At 40.3% G+C, this 24,336-nt stretch overlaps 1 protein-coding gene across 3 annotated transcripts in view; it reads right to left on the bottom strand.

Moving 5' to 3' along the window:
• Positions 1-13,854: 13,854 nt before the first annotated feature.
• The window catches only part of LOC117523923 (reticulon-4-like), a 54,442-nt gene continuing 43,960 nt past the window's right edge, over positions 13,855-24,336 (bottom strand). For all 3 annotated transcript variants that reach the window (XM_034185544.1, XM_034185545.1, XM_034185546.1), the window contains 2 exons: positions 16,235-16,293; positions 13,855-14,883 (listed from right to left, as the gene is read on the bottom strand). In XM_034185544.1, the coding sequence (XP_034041435.1) occupies positions 14,841-14,883; positions 16,235-16,293 (102 nt within the window). In that variant the 3' untranslated portion in view covers positions 13,855-14,840. The remainder of the gene's footprint in view (positions 14,884-16,234; positions 16,294-24,336) is intronic.

Here is a 24,336-nt window from a genome sequence, read left to right on the forward strand (position 1 = left end):
AGTAGTTTGTTTTCCTTGCCGTGCTACTTTGTAACACGGCATCACATCTCATCTCTCTGATTGCTATACTGTGTTTACGGTGCATAGTGCGGGTATTTACCTAAGATTTGTGATTTGCATCTCTCAAGTAAGCAGTCTTTTACTCACCTGTTGGAAGTAGGGGGGTAACCATAACGTAGAATAGGGGGAAAATGCCTGAAAAGGCAGCTACAGGGTCAAAGGCTGGTGTTACTAAGGATGCCATCAAGGGCGCCAAATCTAAAACAGGCAGCAAAACAACAGTAGATAATGAAATCTGGCAATGAATTATTTGTAAGGTTAATTCTACTAGCAATGATGATATTAGGTGGCTAGAATGTGCAAACTGTATGGACAAATTTGACCACAATTGTGTAAAAATGACTGATGAACAGTGGGCAGCCATAAATGACCGTAAGGACATTCAGTGGTTTTGTTAGAAGTGTTTGTCTGAACTGTTCCCTGATCCTGATGGACCACTGGTCACTAATAAACCTTACAAAACTGAATTATTGAAAATTGATGCCAAAATCAATGAAATAACAGATATGCTGTCCCAGCAAAAGACCTTGATTGAGAGTATAAATACTCAAGACATAAGCAAAGAGATCCAGGCCATCAACCAAAATGTCAAAGAGAATTATGACAAAATCCAGAAGGAGTTCCCAGCTAATGTAGAAAAGCAAATATCGGAATCCAAATCCTGGGCTCAAATGGTGAGCAATTCTGCCATTAAACCACAAGCACAAAACGTAACTATAGCATGTGTAAGGAAAGCAATAGCAGAAGTTACGGACAGAAACAAGGACAAGGAGACTAGAGACAGAGGCATAGTCCTATACCGAGTCCCTGAAAAGGAAAACGAGAACCAACAAGCTAGAAGGAGTGAGGATGAAGAGTTCCTAAATGAAATCTTGTACCACATTGGATGCAGAGACCTACAGATGGGAGTAACTCACATTGAAAGGCTAGGCAGGTTTGATAAGGACAAGAACCAAGCTGGGAAATATAGACCCATTAAAGTGAGGTTCATTCTAAAAGATATGAGAGACAGGGTGCTAGCCAACCTAACCAAGCTGAAAAATGCTCCAGATAACATCAAAGTTGTAAGCATAAGGCAAGTGTTGTGTGTTGGGGGGTTTGGCTGGACATTTTGGTGTTGTTTTCTTTTCTTTGCTCTCCAGGTGGTATGCAAACTGGTTTTTGTCTGTGGAGAAGGTGCTGGCAGAAGAGTCCTTCACCCTCATCAGCATTATTGGCTGCACTTGTGGAGGATGGTCACGTGCAGGCCTGATGACTTGCAGCACCTGTGGATGGTGCTCACGTGCAAAATTAAAGACTTTCAGCTGGAGCAGATAATGAGATGGCGTTCTGCATTTAAGCCATGAGTGATTCGAGCAGAATTGCCGGGAACTCGACCTTGTGACGTTCGTTTGTGAGACACTGAGGACCGCGCCAGGGTTTGACACATCGTGCCTGTGAAGGAGGACGGGTGAGGGACACATGCTGTCAGCACACATCAGAGGTGATGATTGTCTGAATAAGTGTTAACAGTAATTTGGTATTTTGTTACGCAGTATATTTGAACATTGATGAGAATTGTGCAGCTCGCTTCTCACGGCCGTGACGTACGGACTGATGATCCTCCACCTGTTGTGAGAAGCTGCTCATTTACATAAAGCTTAAATTCAGACCTGAATGTGTTGCTGATAGTGTGTGCCTTTGAAGGATATTAGTTGTAGCTGTTGACTTACCTCACCTTTTCCATCCTTCAGAGTCAGTTTGTCGTATCCACCTGGGGGTGTTCGGCGGTGAGTCTGGGTCCAGAAGCGTCGGGCTTCGATCCATTTGGGCGCTGGAGAGCGCGCCGTCCTTCACCTCGCCAGACAACTGCACATTTATGTTGTACACAAATTATTGCACAAAAGGGAAATAAATTTGTTTTGTTTTTGGAACCGCTTTCTGGTTATTTAGCGCTGGGTTCAGTCAGACACTGGTCCGCTCCTCAACTCGCGTCTGCACATAACAGCAAGATTTAAATGCAGAACAAAGGATGGAGCTTCACAACAAGGTCCAAGAAGCCAAAGCAAAGTTCAGCAGCTCAGATACACTGTTACAGGGTGCGGGGTAACCCAGGTAACTACACCCGTCAACCTGTGAAAAAAAACCTGTAACGAATCAAATCCAGCGAATATATGTCAAACAATTCCCCTGGTAATATTGAAACTCAAATGCCTTGATCACAAATTCTGCAAGTTATGAAAAAAATAATTCTTTAATTTTTTACACTAATGCAGATAGCTTGTCAAACAAGGGAAATGAGCTATTAATTTTAGCTAATGATCTAAAACCCGACATCCTCTTTATTACAGAAACTTTACCCAAAGGTAGTTGTTCAAACATCCAAGTTACTAATCTAGATCATTTAGGGTATCTAACGCATTGTAATAATTCTGCTAGAGCGGTAGCCATTTACGTAAAGAGCCATTATACTATACAAGAATATAAACCATCTGTGTTATATACTGAGTCAGTATGGCTCAAAATAATACTAAAAAACAAAGTAGAGCTACTAGGTTGCATCTACAGGAGCCCTAACAGCAGCCAAGAAAACAATGCCAACCTACTTAGACTACTGGAGGAAGTCAGTTCTGTTAACTGCGAGTTAGTCATAACAGGTGACTTCAACTACAAAGAGGTGGATTGGACAAACCATATTGTAAACGCCAACGATTCTCACCCAGCATCTGTAATGTATGACAAAATAAATGACTTACTACTATCACAACTAATAGACAAGCCAACCAGATAAAGGCAAGGGCAGAATCAAAATTGCTTAGACTGGATAATAACCAATAGACCTGACAAGATTGAGAACGTGACCCTAGCGGCTCCGCTAGGCTCAAAAGGAGAACACTGCACAATAACTTTTACATATGAACTGGAAAAAGATATTACACCAGGGGAATTAGGTTACTGTTATAATGGGGGGACTATGACTCAATTAGAAAATCTATATCTAATATTGATTGGGTGCTCAAGTTCAAAAACTTAGAAGTAGATGAACGCTGGACCATCTTCCAAGAGGAATTAAATCAACAAATTGACCTTCATATTACTAAAAAGAAACTAGCAAAGCACAAAAGCCCATGGGTCAATAGTACGGTCAAAGAGGAAATTAAAGCCAAAAATAAGAAATGGAAACAATATCTAAAAAATAAGAATATTGAAACATGGGCAACATTTACAGAGCATAGGAACAGAGCCAACAGAACTGTGGGCAATAGCAAAGCGAACTATGAACTACAGTTAGCCAAAGATATCAAGACTAAGCCCAAAGCTTTCTGGAACTACCTCAAGTACATCAATGGAGGTCAAAAACACATTCCCAATCTTAAAAACAGCAATGAGGAAATCGTCACTAATGACGCAGATAAAGCTGAGCTATTCAACTCATACTTTGCCGAGGTGTATACAAAAGAAGATATCTCGACCTTACCATTAATCCCCCCAAAGGAGGTGAACTCTGCCCTAACAGATTGCAATATCACACTTGATAAAATTGATCAGCAACTGAAAATCTTAAATACATCTAAAGCAGCAGGCCCTGAATGTATTCACGCAAGACTTTTATATGAATTAAAAAATGAGATCAATATGCCCCTCTTCCTAATTTTCACAAAGAGTATGGAACAAAGGAAATTGCCTAATGCGTGGAAGGAAGCATACATAAAGCCAATTTACAAAAAAGGTGATAAGCATTCAACAGTGAATTATAGACCCGTCAGCCTAACATCCATTAGCTGTAAGATCATGGAAAAAATCATACGCAGTGATTTGATAGAGCACCTTGAAAACAACATTATAATAACCAGAGACCAACACGGATTTAGAAGTGGAAGATCGTGCTGCACCCAACTGTTGGTCATGGAACTCTGGACCAACATACTGGACCACGGCATCCCATTAGGCTGCATTTACCTTGACTTTGCCAAGGCCTTCGACAAAGTCCCTCATCAAAGGCTAATTCTAAAATTCATTCTCTTGGCATAGGTGGGAATATATTAGGATGGCTAATAGATTTCTTATCAAACAGAACTCAAACAGTTGTAATTAAAGACAAGCAATCAACAAGGAGGTCAGTAACATCTGGAATTCCTCAAGGGAGTGTTTTAGGCCCTGTTATGTTCATTATGTTCATTAACAACCTACCTAACCAAGTGTCATCTTCTATAAAAATTTTTGCTGACGATACCAAAATGTTCAGAGCCTTAAGCAGCATCCAAGACCATGAATTATTACAAGACGACCTAAATGCCTTATTGGAATGGTCCCAAAATTGGCAGCTACCCTTTAATATAGATAAATGTAAAGTTATGCACTTTGGAACCAACAACCCTTCTTTAACGTATAGTATGTTAGACATCAATTTAACCACAGATTCGATGGAAAAAGATCTGGGAGAAAATTTCGATGAAAAACTTAAATTTTTGAAATGTAGGAAAAAAATCACTGCACAAGCTAACAGCAGATTGGCTTTAATAAAAAGAACTTTCAGTAACCTATCGGAGGACACAATAATCCCCCTTTAAAAAGCCCTAATTAGGCCCATCCTAGAATATTGTACCCTGGTGTGGGGACCAATGCTCAAAAAAAGACAAGATTCCATCCATCCATTTTCTTCCTCTTTATCCGGAGTCGGGTTGTGGGGGCAGCAGCTCAAGCAAAGCTGCCCAGACCTCCCGAATCCACACACACCTCCCCCAGCTCCTCTGGGGGAACCCCAAGGCGTTACCAAGACAGCCGAGAGATGTAGTCCCTCCAGCGTGTCCTGGGTCTTCCCCGGGGCCCTGCCTTAAGGAATTGGACTACAACAAACGTCTTTATAGGCTGACCCTGGACTCACTTAATTTCAGAAGAAGAGCTGATGTTATACAGGTGTTCCAGATTATAAAGCAGATTGACAAAGTTGACCAAAATCAATTTTTCAAATTCACCGAATCAGATAGAACCAGAGGCCATAGATATAAGGTAGCTAAAAGCAATGTAAATAACAACCTTAGGCAGAACCCCTTTGCTATCAGAGTAATTAATGATTGGAACAGCCTCACTGATGCAACAGTTTCCTGCGACAACTTAAACTCGTTTAAGACTGCACTCAAAAAAGAATGGTTATATCATCCGGAATGATATGACATGCCCTAAGGCCTAGGTGTAATTAGGTTACATCTTACGAAATACCAATTTGGATATTGATATGTCTTATTAATTTTCTCATTTTCTGCTTTGTTTCCAAACACAGGTAGTCATCAAGACATCACAACAGATATGAACGTGATATTGGGTGATGGCAGGGTGGGGGTACTAAAAAAAAAAATACACACAGAAGATTGATTACTGAAGGGGTGGGGGACATATGGGGAAGGCTGAAATTTGAAAAAAAAAAACAACACAAATGGCACTAGATAACATTATTTATCATCACCCCCCAATCATACCAGGTATAATTTATAATTTATTAATTTATATAGCGCCAAATCACGACAAAGTTGCACCAAGGCGCTTCACATAATTCACAACAACACAAATTAATCTAAATTCAAAATTAAAAGCAAGGAAAGCACAGTTAAAAGTTAAAACACAGTAGAATAAAAAGAAATTACAAAGCAAACACAAACAGATTAAAAATGAATGATAAGACAGTCTAAAAAAGTGGGTCTTCAGTCTTGATTTAAAAATCTCCACCGTGTCAGACTGACGAATAACAGCAGGTAGATCATTCCAAAGAGTCGGACCACGGTAGGAGAAGGCTCTATACCCCACAGACCTTTTGTTCATCCTCGGAACACACAGGATGAACACACACAGGTAAAACACATTATTACATAGTTGCAGGCATCAGTGACATCACTACACGGTTGACATCCTCAAACTACCAAGAAGTTATCTTCAATAACAGTCAATCATACTACACCCAAATAATAGCAGCAATAGACAACACAATCTCATCCATCCACAAACACGGTGCAACACCAATAATAGCTACTATCTATCTGATCCATTTACACACATGGAACTTCCACACGTTATTCAAAAAGAAATCTACATGCCTAAACTACCAGAAAGAATATAACGACATGCAGAAACATCTTGAAGCCACCCTCAGTATGTTAAACAATTATATAACAGACAAGAATGCTGAAAGAAATATTCAAACACCACTACTCCATACTTGTATTCAAAAAAATAGGAAAAATAAAAAAATATACCATTTACAAGCTTATGCATGACAGATGCCACCCAGGAGAAGAACTTGCTAATAGATGTGCTAGTAGTTTAAATAGAGCTATGCAACTTAAATCCTCCCATTAATAATACAACCAACCCAGTCCTCCAAACCTGTCTCCTCCCTCCCTTCCCCCCCTCTCCATCACCCCTTCATCTGATCATCTTCATTAAATTCCCAGTGTTAATATGTCTCACAATTCTATCTAAATTCCTATAAACAAGAGGTAGGGGATGGCTGATGCTGTTCGACATAGAACCGTCATGCCAAACCCTTCCTCTATATGTGCTTACAGTCAGAACCAGATAATCACAATATAGGACGGGAGCAGGGCTCACCCACAGGTCGGCACAGACCCGGTTACAGCCCTGAAGCCTATCCCTTTTATTGTATTTACATCAACCACCCCAATTTGGACTTAATAACTGTTATATCATATATTCGAGAACATATACTTGTACTGGGAGTTAATCTGATCACTGTAAAAAAAAAAACTCAAAAAGTTGTATTATAGGCCTGTATCACTGTTGAATTTCTTGGTGACAGATGCACTATGATGAATTTGTTTAATTAAGCACAGGCACTGTATATACACCCCTGGCAATAATTATGGAATCACCGGCCTCGGAGGATGTTCATTCAGTTGTTTAATTTTGTAGAAAAAAGCAGATCACAGACATGACACAAAACTAAAGTCATTTCAAATGGCAACTTTCTGGCTTTAAGAAACACTATAAGAAATCAGGAAAAAAAAATGTGACGGTCAGTAACAGTTACTTTTTTAGACCAAGCAGAGGGGAAAAAAAATATGGAATCACTCAATTCTGAGGAATAAATTATGGAATCACCCTGTAAATTTTCATCCCCAAAACTAACACCTGCATCAAATCAGATCTGCTCGTTAGTCTGCATCTAAAAAGGAGTGATCACACCTTGGAGAGCTGTTGCACCAAGTGGACTGACATGAATCATGGCTCCAACACGAGAGATGTCAATTGAAACAAGGAGAGGATTATCAAACTCTTAAAAGAGGGTAAATCATCACGCAATGTTGCAAAAGATGTTGGTTGTTCACAGTCAGCTGTGTCTAAACTCTGGACCAAATACAAACAACATGGGAAGGTTGTTAAAGGCAAATATACTGGTAGACCAGGAAGACATCAAAGCGTCAAGACAGAAAACTTAAAGCAATATGTCCTCAAAAATCGAAAATGTACAACAAAACAAATGAGGAATGAATGGGAGGAAACTGGAGTCAACGTCTGTGACCGAACTGTAAGAAACCGCCTAAAGGAAATGGGATTTACATACAGAAAAGCTAAACGAAAGCCATCATTAACACCTAAACAGAAAAAAACAAGGTTACAATGGGCTAAAGAAAAGCAATCATGGACTGTGGATGACTGGATGAAAGTCATATTCAGTGATGAATCTTGAATCTGCATTGGGCAAGGTGATGATGCTGGAACTTTTGTTTGGTGCCGTTCCAATGAGATTTATAAAGATGACTGCCTGAAGAGAACATGTAAATTTCCACAGTCATTGATGATATGGGGCTGCATGTCAGGTAAAGGCACTGGGGAGATGGCTGTCATTACATCATCAATAAATGCACAAGTTTACGTTGATATTTTGGACACTTTTCTTATCCCATCAATTGAAAGGATGTTTGGGGATGATGAAATCATTTTTCAAGATGATAATGCATCTTGCCATAAAGCAAAAACTGTGAAAACATTCCTTGCAAAAAGACACACAGGGTCAATGTCATGGCCTGCAAATAGTCCGGATCTTAATCCAATTGAAAATCTTTGGTGGAAGTTGAAGAAAATGGTCCATGACAAGGCTCCAACCTGCAAAGCTGATCTGGCAACAGCAATCAGAGAAAGTTGGAGCCAGATTGATGAAGAGTACTGTTTGTCACTCATTAAGTCCATGTCTCAGAGACTGCAAGCTGTTATAAAAGACAGAGGTGGTGCAACAAAATACTACTGATGTGTTGGAGCGTTCTTTTGTTTTTCATGATTCCATCATTTTTTCCTCAGAATTGAGTGATTCCATATTTTTTCCCTCTGCTTGGTCTAAAAAAGTAACCGTTACTGACTGCCACAATCTTTTTTTCTTGATTTCTTATAGTGTTTCTTAAAGCCAGAAAGTTGCCATTTGAAATGACTTTAGTTTTGTGTCATGTCTGTGATCTGCTTTTTTTCTACAAAATTAAACAACTGAATGAACATCCTCTGAGGCCGGTGATTCCATCATTTTTGCCAGGGGTTGTATGCACGTCCGCTCGCCCAGCTGCGTGTATATTTGAATGTTACTCGTTATAATTTTTGTTGGATTATTTGGAGGTCAACAACCCAGGTGGTTATGGCCTAAAATGATGACTACGATGCAGTAGCACTGTTTCCACATAGGGTTGCCAACTCTCTGAAAAATAAATAAGGGACACCTCGCCAGGGCCGACCGACCATCGCCTTCACCCTTCCCAGCGTCTGTGTGAAATGATTTTTAACCATTTGACTGTTGACTTGACCCTGAATTTAAGTAGATGCATACATGCATTTGTTCTGATATGAACACGTGGAAAACAAATTATTTAGCAATTTATTTTTAGTGCAAAATAAATTTTCACTCAATTTCAATACGAGCATTCTGCCCTGCTTCAAAGCATAAAATTAAAAAAAATATTTAAAAATCTCTCTAGTGCTATTCCTTAACTTAAAATTGTATAAATTAACAAAAAAACAATTGAAAATTTGCATCATCCAAAACAATGTAACAGTGCACATTTACACATTTAGTGTAATAAAAAGTGCAAAAAATAAAGTCTGAAAAGTAAACAATACTTATAGCTGTTGTCCGCACCTTTTTCCACTCAGACATTTTCCTTTTCTCATTCGTCCCTGTATTTTTGCATTCGTTTTTTTTTTTTAGGTGTAGTAACGACGTTACAGACATTGCTGTCTGTAGACAGACTGTCTGTAGACAGACTGTCTGTAGACAGACTGTCCGTAGTGTCGGTGTCTGTATCGATATCAGCCATGCTGCTTTGTTATTGTCGCCCAGCGACAGTCGTCGGCTCATGACGTCGGTATCTTCTTGCGAGCAGATGTCCCTCGACCAATGAGATAAGAGTGATTCTGTATTGTCAACTCGTGTCTGTCAGCTCATTGGTGAAAAGCAGGAGAGAGGCTGGGATCAAATTTACCGTAAGTTTCCATATAAAGCGCCAGTCAATTCCATTGACATTTTACAGACTTTTGATTCTCACAGAAATACGAGACAAACTGCGTCCCGTTTCAGGTCAATACGGAACGAACACTTTTATTTCCAAATAAGGGACGATTCCGTTTTTCAAGGGACGGTTGGCAACCCTATTTCCACATGACTTTGTTTCATTCTGAGAGCCATCTTGTGTTTTGATTTTTTGAAGTTCCTGAGGGGCAGGAACTAGCACAGTTACCTCAGATGGAGAAGGTTCCAGGTTCTCTTCCCACCTGGTTCTTTCTGTTTGCATGTCCTCCCAGTGAACCTACTAAATGATGTATGTAACATGTGCTTTTTGTATGTTGCCTCTTGGCCAGGACACTGTTGTAAGAGATTTTTAATCTCAATGAGACCACCAACAACCAGCAAAAATCTATTTAAGCATAAAAATTCAAAAAGAAAAAATAATATAGCACCTTCAACTGCACCACAGACTAAAACAGTTAAATGTGGTCTATTAAACATTAGGTCTCTCTCTTCTAAGTCCCTGTTGGTAAATGATATAATAATTGATCAACATATTGATTTATTCTGCCTAACAGAAACCTGGTTACAGCAGGATGAATATGTTAGTTTAAATGAGTCAACACCCCCGAGTCACACTAACTGTCAGAATGCTCGTAGCACGGGCCGGGGCGGAGGATTAGCAGCAATCTTCCATTCCAGCTTATTAATTAATCCAAAACCCAGACAGAGCTTTAATTCATTTGAAAGCTTGTCTCTTAGTCTTGTCCATCCAAATTGGAAGTCCCAAAAACCAGTTTTATTTGTTATTATCTATCGTCCACCTGGTCGTTACTGTGAGTTTCTCTGTGAATTTTCAGACCTTTTGTCTGACTTAGTGCTTAGCTCAGATAAGATAATTATAGTGGGCGATTTTAACATCCACACAGATGCTGAAAATGACAGCCTCAACACTGCATTTAATCTATTATTAGACTCTATTGGCTTTGCTCAAAAAGTAAATGAGTCCACCCACCACTTTAATCATATTTAGATCTTGTTCTGACTTATGGTATGGAAATTGAAGACTTAACAGTATTCCCTGAAAACTCCCTTCTGTCTGATCATTTCTTAATAACATTTACATTTACTCTGATGGACTACCCAGCAGTGGGGAATAAGTTTCATTACACTAGAAGTCTTTCAGAAAGCGCTGTAACTAGGTTTAAGGATATGATTCCTTCTTTATGTTCTCTAATGCCATATACCAACACAGTGCAGAGTAGCTACCTAAACTCTGTAAGTGAGATAGAGTATCTCGTCAATAGTTTTACATCCTCATTGAAGACAACTTTGGATGCTGTAGCTCCTCTAAAAAGAGAGCTTTAAATCAGAAGTGTCTGACTCTGTGGTATAACTCACAACCCGTAGCTTAAAGCAGATAACCCGTAAGTTGGAGAGGAAATGGCGTCTCACTAATTTAGAAGATCTTCACTTAGCCTGGAAAAAGAGTCTGTTGCTCTATAAAAAAGCCCTCCGTAAAGCTAGGACATCTTTCTACTCATCACTAATTGAAGAAAATAAGAACAACCCCAGGTTTCTTTTCAGCACTGTAGCCAGGCTGACAAAGAGTCAGAGCTCTATTGAGCTGAGTATTCCATTAACTTTAACTAGTAATGACTTCATGACTTTCTTTGCTAACAAAATTTTAACTATTAGAGAAAAAATTACTCATAACCATCCCAAAGATGTATCGTTATCTTTGGCTGCTTTCAGTGATGCCGGTATTTGGTTAGACTCTTTCTCTCCGATTGTTCTGTCTGAGTTATTTTCATTAGTTACTTCATTCAAACCATCAACATGTCTATTAGACCCCATTCCTACCAGGCTGCTCAAGGAAGCCCTACCATTATTTAATGCTTCGATCTTAAATATGATCAATCTATCTTTGTTATTTGGCTATGTACCACAGGCTTTTAAGGTGGCAGTAATTAAACCATTACTTAAAAAGCCATCACTTGACCCAGCTATCTTAGCTAATTATAGGCCAATCTCCAACCTTCCTTTTCTCTCAAAAATTCTTGAAAGGGTAGTTGTAAAACAGCTAACTGATCATCTGCAGAGGAATGGTCTATTTGAAGAGTTTCAGTCAGGTTTTAGAATTCATCATAGTACAGGAACAGCATTAGTGAAGGTTACAAATGATCTTCTCATGGCCTCGGACAGTGGACTCGTCTCTGTGCTTGTTCTGTTGGACCTCAGTGCTGCTTTTGATACTGTTGACCACAAAATTTTATTACAGAGATTACAGCATGCCATAGGTATTAAAGGCACTGCGCTGCGGTGGTTTGAATCATATTTGTCTAATAGATTACAATTTGTTCATGTAAATGGGGAATCTTCTTCACAGACTAAAGTTAATTATGGAGTTCCACAAGGTTCTGTGCTAGGACCAATTTTATTCACTTTATACATGCTTCCCTTAGGCAGTATTATTAGACGGTATTGCTTAAATTTTCATTGTTACGCAGATGATACCCAGCTTTATCTATCCATGAAGCCAGAGGACACACACCAATTAGCTAAACTGCAGGATTGTCTTACAGACATAAAGACATGGATGACCTCTAATTTCCTGCTTTTAAACTCAGATAAAACTGAAGTTATTGTACTTGGCCACACAAATCTTAGAAACATGGTGTCTAACCAGATCCTTACTCTGGATGGCATTACCCTGACCTCTAGTAATACTGTGAGAAATCTTGGAGTCATTTTTGATCAGGATATGTCATTCAAAGCGCATATTAAACAAATATGTAGGACTGCTTTTTTGCATTTACGCAATATCTCTAAAATCAGAAAGGTCTTGTCTCAGAGTGATGCTGAAAAACTAATTCATGCATTTATTTCCTCTAGGCTGGACTATTGTAATTCATTATTATCAGGTTGTCCTAAAAGTTCCCTAAAAAGCCTTCAGTTAATTCAAAATGCTGCAGCTAGAGTACTGACGGGGACTAGAAGGAGAGAGCATATCTCACCCATATTGGCCTCTCTTCATTGGCTTCCTGTTAATTCTAGAATAGAATTTAAAATTCTTCTTCTTACTTATAAGGTTTTGAATAATCAGGTCCCATCTTATCTTAGGGACCTCGTAGTACCATATCACCCCAATAGAGCGCTTCGCTCTCAGACTGCAGGCTTACTTGTAGTTCCTAGGGTTTGTAAGAGTAGAATGGGAGGCAGAGCCTTCAGCTTTCAGGCTCCTCTCCTGTGGAACCAGCTCCCAATTCAGATCAGGGAGACAGATACCCTCTCTACTTTTAAGATTAGGCTTAAAACTTTCCTTTTCGCTAAGGCTTATAGTTAGGGCTGGATCGGGTGACCCTGAACCATCCCTTAGTTATGCTGCTATAGACGTAGACTGCTGGGGGGTTCCCATGATGCACTGAGTGTTTCTTTCTCTTTTTGCTCTGTATGCACCACTCTGCATTTAATCATTAGTGATCGATCTCTGCTCCCCTCCACAGCATGTCTTTTTCCTGGTTCTCTCCCTCAGCCCCAACCAGTCCCAGCAGAAGACTGCCCCTCCCTGAGCCTGGTTCTGCTGGAGGTTTATTCCTGTTAAAAGGGAGTTTTTCCTTCCCACTGTAGCCAAGTGCTTGCTCACAGGGGGTCGTTTTGACCGTTGGGGTTTTACATAATTATTGTATGGCCTTGCCTTACAATATAAAGTGCCTTGGGGCAACTGTTTGTTGTGATTTGGCGCTATATAAATAAAATTGATTGATTGAATGAGGTTTGTAAATCCTGGTTAAAGGTTTGATTGAATGAAAAACCAGCTGGTTGAGTTCGACTCTTCAGGCAGGTGGATGAGCTCATCAGCCATTCTGTTTCAGGTGCACAGGTAGAAGTCACACAGACCTTCACTTACTGAAGCCCAGATGACCTGCCTGAAGCTGATGTGGATTCAGGATGCTGGATCAGTACTGAGGTCCTGACCTGAGGTCTGGTGCAGGTTATCCGTTCCCTGGTTGAGTTGAACTTTGCTTTTTTTAGCAGGTGGCCTGTGTTTGTTGGCGTGGCAATGATTCTTGCCTGTTTCCAGGAGGATGTCATCTGCTCTGAGGTTCGATGTGGCTCAGCGGCCGTGATGACTGATGGCATCATGTCTTTGGGCTCTGCTGTGATCCACGCCGTGCAGATGCACCCGAGTTTACGCACAGCTTCACATAGGAGCTGATGGTGGTTCCAAGTGTCACATTTCCACTGCTCCAGATCTTGAGCCACTAACGCTAACCCTCACCGAGGTGGCGGACAGAGAAGGAGGCAGGGCTTTGTTGGTCTAGAAGCTTTATTGATAACTGTTTACATCTCACAATGCATTCCACAAACACGGCTCTGAGCAGGAAGCTTTAATTGTCACAATATGAAGTTTATCATTCACAATGATTACTCGTATAACAAAGGTTTGAACTCTTGAAGTCACGTCAGGCTGTGACTTTAAGATATCAGCCTCCACAGACAACGTTTAGTTTATTTACGTTTTTTTTTTTTTTAATGATATTATCACATGGATGAATGTAAACATGTTCCAGAGGTTTTTTTTTTCGTTACAAGACAGCTGCAATGACACAGAACTAACAACTGCAGTCAATGGTGGTTTTTATTCATCTGGCAAAAAGGATTTTCTAGATGATGGTTGCTACAATTACTCAGAAGCAATGAAGTTCTTAAATGTCCCCCCCCCATCAATGATGTTATCCATCAATTCATTTTTCAATAAACTGCTGAAGAAACAAACTCAAAGCTCGTGGGAGTCAACACGGTGAAAAACTTTAAAATCACTAAATACTTTTAAATTCTTAAGAAAAATAATAATACAGGCGATGTCACAAAAACACCAACGAAGAAGAAACATCTGTTCATCTCAACTGCAAATTGTTTTAAAATGACCCACAGGGACCTCCCACAATGCACTGCAGGAGCAGTGGGAGGGGCCAATTTCTTCTTGAGCAATTCTGTTTCGAGTCTCAAAAAAAAAACAACTTAATAAAAAGAATTAAAATTTGCGGTTGAGTGGAGCACAGCAGCGTGCTGCTCCGCCTCCCCAGAACTCAAAATGTGTCCCACTGGTCCAGAAGACAAAACAAATCCAGAACAGAGGGAAATAAAAAAAAAGGGGCGGAGGAGGGAAAAAACCAAAAAACATCCATTTATAAAGGTCTGCATCAACGCCACAGTCCCCCTCCCATCCTTCATATCTACCCCCTCCCTCCCTCACTGGCTCCGCCTTCCTCAACATGTCTGCCAACTCCTTGCCGCTTCACTCCGTTTTACGTTTCATGCCGGGCACCTTGGCCTGGATCCTGCAGGATGACACAAACATTACAGTTAAACAGAGAGACTCAAAACACCCAAATATCAATCAATCAATCAATTTTTTTATATAGCGCCAAATCACAACAACAGTTGCCCCAAGGCGCTTTATATTGTAAGGTAAGGCCATACAATAATTATGTAAAACCCCAACGGTCAAAACGCCCCCCTGTGAGCAAGCACTTGGCTACAGTGGGAAGGAAAAACTCCCTTTTAACAGGAAGAAACCTCCAGCAGAACCAGGCTCAGGGAGGGGCAGTCTTCTGCTGGGACTGGTTGGGGCTGAGGGAGAGAACCAGGAAAAAGACATGCTGTGGAGGGGAGCAGAGATCAATCACTAATGATTAAATGCAGAGTGATGCATACAGAGCAAAAAGAGAAAGAAACAGTGCATCATGGGAACCCCCCAGCAGTCTACGTCTATAGCAGCATAACTAAGGGATGGTCCAGCCCTAACTATAAGCTTTAGCAAAAAGGAAAGTTTTTATATCACCAACATTTTTCTAAACTACATCAAAACTTCAAAATAAAAGTCTGAATAACACAAAAGGCAGAAGATGTCAGAGAGTGTAACACAGGATAAAGGTCAAAATCAGCCTGTGGACAGGGTCAGGTCAAAGGTGACTAAACAAAAGTAATTTTGCTTTGAAAAATCCACCTGACCACAGGTTTTCTATCTGATACTAATATTTTAGGAAGAACAAATTTATGATTATTTTTAAGATTTGTGATATTCCCTCTCAGTTTTCCAAATACTTTTTTTTTTTTTTTTTTAAATAGTGGGTGTAAATTTCAGATAGTGACTCTCAAACTCCATAAATTATAATCCAAAGAATTGATGTGACTAGTTACTGATTAAAATATAATCAGCGTTGGGCTTGAGATCAGCGGATCCGCTGTTCAAATCCCAGCCTGACTGGAAAATCACTAAGGGCCCTTGGGCAAGGTCCTTAATCCCAGAGTTGCTCCTGGTGTGTAGTGAGCACCTTGTATGGCAGCACCCTGACATTGGGGTGTGAGTGTGTCTGTGCAAATGTGAGGCATCATTGTAAAGTGCTTTGAGCTTCTGATGCAGATGGAAAAGCGCTTTATAAATGCAGACCATTTACCATTTAATTAGCATAAAATGTCAATTTTAAAAGCAGATGGACTTAATGTTTTTTCTGGCTCTGTGATATTTCATTTGAACTCTGAGAAAAGTAATAAATGGATTAAGTTGCTCATCAGCAGAGCAACAGTTGATATTCCCACCAGCACGTTTCCTCATCCTGCAGTCGCTCTCTGAACGCTCACCAGTCCAGATCATCTCTGTAAGACCAACAGGTAGGGTTCTGGACTTACTTTCCAACGATGTCTTTGATCTGATTGTTGACCAGGTTCAGGTAGTGGTCGATCTGAGCCTGAGAACAACAAACACACCACAGTGTCATTCACAAAGCTTCACAGGAACTGGAAACAGTCACTGTGCTCATGCAGCTCACAGCACAACAGTGACAATTTATTAGGCACGCCCAACAAAGTCACCCTCTGAAGGCAGATGGCACATTTCAAAACCCTCATTCAGTCCCTGTTTGACAGAATGAACCTTTTACCCGCTGACTGGGCAAAGAAAAATATACAAATAACTTTGGCTCCTACCTTAATCAGGGGCCAAACACACAGGAAGTCCTCCAATTTTTCTGTTTTGAAAGGAGCCAGACAGGGAGGTGCTCGTCCTTCATGAGCGAGTGCCTCCCTGTCTGACTGTTCTAATTAAACCTTACGTTCTCAAAGGGCAGGATTACTGTGTGTTCCAAAGGTAAAGAAGAAGTCAGCAGGTCACAGAACTTTTAGTCAACATGCACCTGCAGGGGTGCGAGTGGAAAATTGAAAAACAGAAAAAAAGAGGAAGTTAAGGAGGTCCAAGGGCAGGCTCCCCCAGAAAAAATTTCCAAACTTAGGTTTTTCTTCCTTACATTTCCTACATTTTACCATACACATTTGGGTAAAAAGAACACAATTTCAACAGAATAAACTGCTATTCAACCACATTTCACAATATATGTGAACATGACAAGGTAAAAAAGTAAGTTATAATAATTGATATTCAAGAAGTCAAATTGCGCCATCAAACTGTATGTTAAATGTTAGTCAACTATCACATCATGTGATAGTACTTCACAGAACTTAATTCAATACCAGTTAAAGTCTCAGGCCTGGAGCCAGGATCTGAAATGGGAGGAGCTCTTTTTGGTGAAAGTGGACTTTGTCAGCAAAGGGGTTTGGGGGCTGCTCACAAACATTTTGGGGTTTTGATGTCCAGGGATGCATTCTGGAGGGTTCTGATGACTATTTTCTCACCCTGATCCCCCCCAATTTAGTTGTTCTTCTTAATGTGTGTATTGGTATTTTCCTTTGCACATTTTTACCCTTTATTCGCCTTTAACCAAAACTGATCACAACCTATGTGTTTGTTTGGTTAGATTACAACCACAAAAGCTGTAATCATGTTCATCTTAACTGACCTGATATTAGATGGGGCCTGTGACTGGCGTGGCCGTCGCTCGGCTCCTGTTGTGTTGGTTACTAATGGCCACTTTTACGACATTTGTTATTTTAGCAGCCCGACTAGCAGATGGAGGTGTCTTGGCTTTACGGGCTTACGATTGGGACTCTTTGTTTCATATCAAGGAGACAATGGAGAGCCTATTTGCTTCACGAGACAGGTTCAACCAGGCGTTTCCTCCGCCCCTAACTATCGGCTCCGACTCACCTGATTATCCGCTGCTGTTGAGGGCGCCGTGTAAGATCCGCAGGAGACTGAGGAAAAAAGGCTTTTTGGATAAGAGGAGAAGAGGCTCGCGGGCTGGTGTCCAGGTGAAGAGAAGGCGTGCAGCGGCGCGTTTGGGCGCCAGCACTGGTGGCCGAGGACGGGCTCGCTTCCTCTACCACATTCCTCTCTTTGATGTGTGCGATGGCACATCTGCATCGACACCTGTTCGGTTAGGTACGGGTGTTCTAGACTTTTCTCAGCGCTGGTAACCTGGTGGCGTAGTTCCATCACTACTGTGCACTTCCGTGTTTACGCCTCCGCCTGCACGGATCAGCTGGAGTCCACGTGACCGCTGTCTTCGTCCTATCCCATTGCGAGCCTCAGACAGAGCCTACGTGACGTCGTCCACCTTGCGCCTTGGTTTACTGAACGTGCGTTCAATCGCCAATAAATCATTTTCCCTGAATGATCTTATATCAACAGAAATGTTGGACTTAATGTGCCTTTCGGAGACTTGGCAGAGAGAAGAGGAATTTCTTCATTTAAATGAGCTCTGCCCTGCTAGGTTCTGTGTCCTTGGGAAGCCCCGCCCCTGTCGCCGTGGTGGGGGCCTTGCCATCGTTTATAAAGAGGATTGTGTGTGTAAAGGGGTACAGTCACAGGATTTTCCCTCCTTTGAATCACAGTTGTTCAAGGTGTGTTGGTTTACCGCCCCCCAGGCCCTGCTACTGCCTTTCTTAAGGATTTTAGTGACTTTTTATCCTCTATTATAACGTTGGAATCTGTTTTAATTCTTGGAGATTTTAACCTTCATGTTGATGACAAGTTATCTTGCTCTGCTATGGAGCTTTTATCGTTGACTGAAGCTTTTAATTCTGTGCAACATGTTTCTGAGCCCACTCACCAAAAGGGTCACATTTTAGATTTAGTTTTTACACTTGGCCTAGAGATTTTAAATATGTCTATAAAAGATGTCCACTTGAGCGACCATAGTCTTGTTTCGTTTGACCTGCATTCCAGCTCTGATCAGTAGCCCTTAGAAGTTAAGTCTCGGAGGCGTATCATCACTGCTGAAACTGCAGAAAGATTTTCTTCTATGTTTAATCCTTGTTTGTTCACTGATTTTCTTGATATGGACAATTTTATCCAGTGTTTTAACCAACACTGTGATACTATTCTTGATCAGTTGGCTCCTGTCAAATACAATGTGTCTTTATAGAAAAATGAGTGCCCTTGGATAAATGAAGAGCTCTTAAGTCTTAAGAGACTGTGTCGAAGGACTGAACGCCTGTGGAAATCCTCTAAACTTGAGGTTCACAGGCTTCATCTCAGGGAGCTGGTTCTATCATATAACAAAATGGCTGAGAGTGCCCGTTCTGTCTACATACGTCAGCTGGTGTCTGTGAATAAGAAGAATCCCAGAGTGTTGTTTGATACAATCAACTCTCTTGTATGTCCTGCTGCTTCAGTTACTCCTGAGTTTTCTGAAGCTGACAGCAATGCTTTTTTGAGTTTTTTCACTGACAAAATCAAGTTGATTAAGGATAAAATTCCACCCTCCCTGTGTGGTACTTCTACTGTTATTGAGCCTGTTCCCAGCATTTGGTCTTCATTTAGGGCTGTGACACTTGCTGATATTTTGGCATCGGTGAGCAAGATGAAACCTTCCTCTTGCTCATTGGACATCCTTCCCTACAGGCTCTTTATTTAAGTATTTGAGGTAATTGGTCCGTGCGTTACTAGAATGGTAAATCTTTCTTTGTCCACCGGTGTGTTTCCCAGTGCTTTTAAGCATGCCATAGTGTTGCCTCTACTGAAAAAAACAGGTTTAAATCAAATGGAGCTAAGTAGTTTTAGTCCTATTTCTAAGCTCCCATTCCTGTCTAAGATCCTTGAGAGGGTGGTTTCAGACCAACTGACACTCTTCCTGGATCAGAATAACATTCATGACAGGTTTCAGTCCGGTTTTCGTAGACAACACTCTACGGAAACGGCTCTTTTGAAAGTGTCCAGCGACATCATGATGTCTGCTGATGCTGGGAAATCCACCGTGTTGGTTCTTTTGGATTTATCCTCTGCCTTTGATACTGTTGACCACCAGGTCCTGCTGAATAGATTGAGGGATCATGTCGGACTGTCGGGGTCAGTTCTTCGGTGGTTTTTTTCATATCTGTCTGGGTGCAGCTTTAGCGTTTTTGCTAACCAGATAAGGTCAGAGTCTGTGGACCTGTTATGTGGAGTCCCTCAGGGTTCTGTATTGGGCCCCATTTTGTTTTTATTGTACTTGATCCCTTTAGGTAGGATCATTCAAAGATTTACTGATGTCTCTTACCAGTTATTTGCGGATGACATCCAGCTTTACTGCTCCTTTAAGCCATCTGAGATTAAGAGGCTTGATTCCCTCCTCCATTGTTTGGCAGAAATTAAACAATGGCTAACGAATAACTTTCTTCAGGTATTCAGCAGTACTTGGGAGACCTGGGCCAGTCTGCTAAATCACGTCTTCGAAACCTGGGTGTCATTTTTGACAAAGACATGTCGTTGGTACAGCATTGTAAACAGCTGACGAGGAATTGCTTCTTTCAATTAAGAAACATCTCTAAGCTCAGGAAAATGGTGTCTCGAAATGATTTAGAGCTTATTATTCATGCTTTTGTGTCAACACGTTTAGACTATTGTAACAGTTTGTTTTCATGTCTAAACAAGAAGGAGTTGCGTCGACTGCAGTTGGTACAGAACTCTGCAGCAAGAATTCCGACACAAACTAACAGAAGGACTCATATTTCCCCAATTTTAAAAGGAACTTCATTGGCTGCCAGTGTCCTTCAGAATCAATTTTAAAATTTTGGTTTTAACTTTTAGAGCTCTACATGGCCAGGCGCCTCCCTATATCTGTGACCTCATCCAGCCTTATGCCCCTGCCAGGGCTTTGAGGTCTGTGGACCAAAATCTGTTGATGGTTTCTCGCACCCATTTTGCAACCAGAGGAGAGCGATCCTTCCAGGCTGTTGCTCCCAGGCTTTGGAATGGTCTCCCGCTCTCTCTGCGCTCACTGGACTCTGTCGATACTTTTAAAAGCCAACTTAAGACTTTCTTTTTTACTCAAGCGTTTGCTTAGCTTTTAGGCTGCTCTGTGATCCTATGTTATGTTTTATGTTTTTATGTCTCGGCCATTGTCTGATGTTTTGTGTGAAGCACCTTGTGGCTCTTGTCTGTGAAAGGTGCTATATAAATAAAATTTACTTACTTACTTATTATTAATATGCATATGTCACAGACATGAACGAGTGAAGCTCGTCAGCATCTCACCATGTCATTTAGGTTCTTCAGACTTTATTTTCAGTAAATGCTTCAGGGGAGCATTAGCATGGCAAAAACCTTTCAGCCTCTGGGGGGGGGGGGGGGGGGGGGGGGGTGCTCCGTTCCCCCTTACCCCCCACCTGTTTAAGCATTTTCATTATTTTGCCCTTTAGCTTCTGGAGGGGCTCTGCCCCCCATACGCTCCACATTTTTAAGCATTTTTCTTTTTTTGCTTTTCAGATGACCACCCCCCCCAATTACAGCCCTCTTAACCCCCTGCCACTTTAGATGTATATTAATATTCAATGTTTTCAGCTAGTTGACAGTAGGGCTGTACAATATGGCCAAATTATCATATCTCAATATTGTCATATAAATGTTACTTATATACATGCTGTCCACATTCTTGAGCTGCTTAAGTAGGTAGGCAGAGTTCCCATGGGTTAAAAAAAGATTTTCAACCTACCATCCCTGGTTCTCAAGACCAGGCACCTACAGTAGTGTTCAGAATAATAGTAGTGCTATGTGACTAAAAAGATTAATCCAGGTTTTGAGTATATTTCTTATTGTTACATGGGAAACAAGGTACCAGTAGATTCAGTAGATTCTCACAAATCCAACAAGACCAAGCATTCATGATATGCACACTCTTAAGGCTATGAAATTGGGCTATTAGTAAAAAAAAGTAGAAAAGGGGGTGTTCACAATAATAGTAGTGTTGCATTCAGTCAGTGAGTTTGTCAATTTTGTGGAACAAACAGGTGTGAATCAGGTGTCCCCTATTTAAGGATGAAGCCAGCACCTGTTGAACATGCTTTTCTCTTTGAAAGCCTGAGGAAAATGGGACGTTCAAGACATTGTTCAGAAGAACAGCATAGTTTGATTAAAAAGTTGATTGGAGAGGGGAAAACTTATACACAGGTGCAAAACATTATAGGCTGTTCATCTACAATGATCTCCAATGCTTTAAAATGGCCAAAAAAAAAAAAAAAAAAAAAAAGAGACACGTGGAAGGAAACGGAAAACAACCATCAAAATGGATAGAAGAATAACCAGAATGGCAAAGTCTCACCCAGTGATCAGCTCCAGGATGATCAAAGACAGTCTGGAGTTACCTGTAAGTGCTGTGACAGTTAGAAGACGCCTGTGTGAAGCTAATTTATTTGCAAGAATCCCCCGCAAAGTCCCTCTGTTAAATAAAAGACGTGCAGAAGAGGTTACAATTTGCCAAAGAACACATCAACTGGCCTAAAGAGAAATGGAGGAATATTTTGTGGACTGATGAGAGTAAAATTGTTCTTTTTGGGTCCAAGGGCCGCAGACAGTTTGTGAGACGACCCCCCAAACTCTGAATTCAAGCCACAGTTCACAGTGAAGACAGTGAAGCATGGTGGTGCAAGCATCATGATATGGGCATGTTTCTCCTACTATGGTGTTGGGCCTATATATCACATACCAGGTATCATGGATCAGTTTGGATATGTCAAAATACTTGAAGAGGTCATGCTGCCTTATGCTGAAGAGGACATGCCCTTGAAATAGGTGTTTCAACAAGACAATGACCCCAAGCACACTAGTAAACCAACAAAATCTTGGTTCCAAACCAACAAAATTAATGCCTCGCAGATGTGAAGAAATCATGAAAACCTGTGGTTATACAACTAAATACTAGTTTAGTGATTCACAGGATTGATAAAAAAGCAGTTTGAACATAATAGTTTTGAGTTTGTAGCGTCAACAGCAGATGCTACTATTATTGTGAACACCCCCTTTTCTACTTTTTTTTTTTTACTAATAGTCCAATTTCATAGCCTTAAGAGTGTGCATATCATGAATACTTGGTCTTGTTGGATTTGTGAGAATCTACTGAATCTACTGGTATATTGTTTCCCATGTAACAATAAGAAATATACTCAAAACCTGGATTAATCTTTTTTAGTCACATAGCACTACTATTATTCTGAACACTACTGTAGGTGGCTCTACTCTCTTTTTTTGTATTGTTTTTTTTTTTAAAGATGTTTAGGTGTATCTTTGTAAACACTAGTAGAGTTCCACTCTACAACTGGAATGTATAATAGAAGATATACCTTACTGAATTTTCATATCAACATGATATACAATATGACTATGCTTTGACACAAAGTGCAGCAACAGAGAAAATTAAACCTTAAACAAAACAGTAATAATATCACACTCATTTTGACTCATCATAAGGTTAGGATACTGTGCCCTCCAAAAGTATTGGAACACTTGGAATTTCACACATTTTAATTTGTTTGTCATTTTAAATACAAGAAATACAAAAAATAATTAAAATTTCTAAAAACTCCTCAAACTCAAACTGAAAGCAAGTCTCTAAAACTTGATAAAACCTGTAAATAATTGTAGCTGAACTTTCAAGTCTTTTGAAGAAAATCCTCCTCTACACCACTTCATTAGGAAGCTGGATTTTAGATTTTTAATTAATTTATATCAAGTTGTAGAGATTTGCTTTCAGTTTGAGTTTAAGGAAGATAACTTTAGAAAAAAAAAAAACAAAAAAAAAAAAACGTATTTGAAATGGAATAAACAAATTAAAATGTGCGAAATACCAAGTGTTCCAATACTTTTGAGGACAATTGAGAAACAGTGAGGAGCAGCATCTTACATCTCATGTATAGAGCAGCAGATAAGAGAATATTTAGAGTGGAATCCTGCAAATGATGATACAAACATCAAATTCAGCACAAATAATCCATAGACATGAACTCTTTAAAAAAAAAAAAACTGATTGGCCATTTGAATTTTCAACAGACAGCCAGGTAGGGGTCAACTGAAGAATTACACAGGGGTCAAAATCAGGGATGGGCAACCTGTTCCAGAAAGGGCCAAGAGGGTGCAGGTTTTCTTTGCAGCCACTGACTCCACCAGGTGATTTCACTGATTAACATCACTTTGAGCAGATGGAATCAGTTAATCAGGACCAATTTTATTCACTTTATACATGCTTCCCTTAGGCAGTATTATTAGACGGTATTGCTTAAATTTTCATTGTTACGCAGATGATACCCAGCTTTATCTATCCATGAAACCAGAGGACACACACCAATTAGCTAAACTGCAGGATTGTCTTACAGACATAAAGACATGGATGACCTCTAATTTCCTGCTTTTAAACTCAGATAAAACTGAAGTTATTGTACTTGGCCCCACAAATCTTAGAAGCATGGTGTCTAACCAGATCGTTACTCTGGATGGCATTTCCCTGATCTCTAGTAATACTGTGAGAAATCTTGGAGTCATTTTTGATCAGGATATGTCATTCAAAGCGCATATTAAACAAATATGTAGGACTGCCTTTTTGCATTTACGCAATATCTCTAAAATCAGAAAGGTCTTGTCTCAGAGT

The sequence above is a fragment of the Thalassophryne amazonica genome, chromosome 13, assembly GCF_902500255.1.
Source record: "Thalassophryne amazonica chromosome 13, fThaAma1.1, whole genome shotgun sequence".
Taxonomy (NCBI): Eukaryota; Metazoa; Chordata; class Actinopteri; order Batrachoidiformes; family Batrachoididae; genus Thalassophryne; species Thalassophryne amazonica.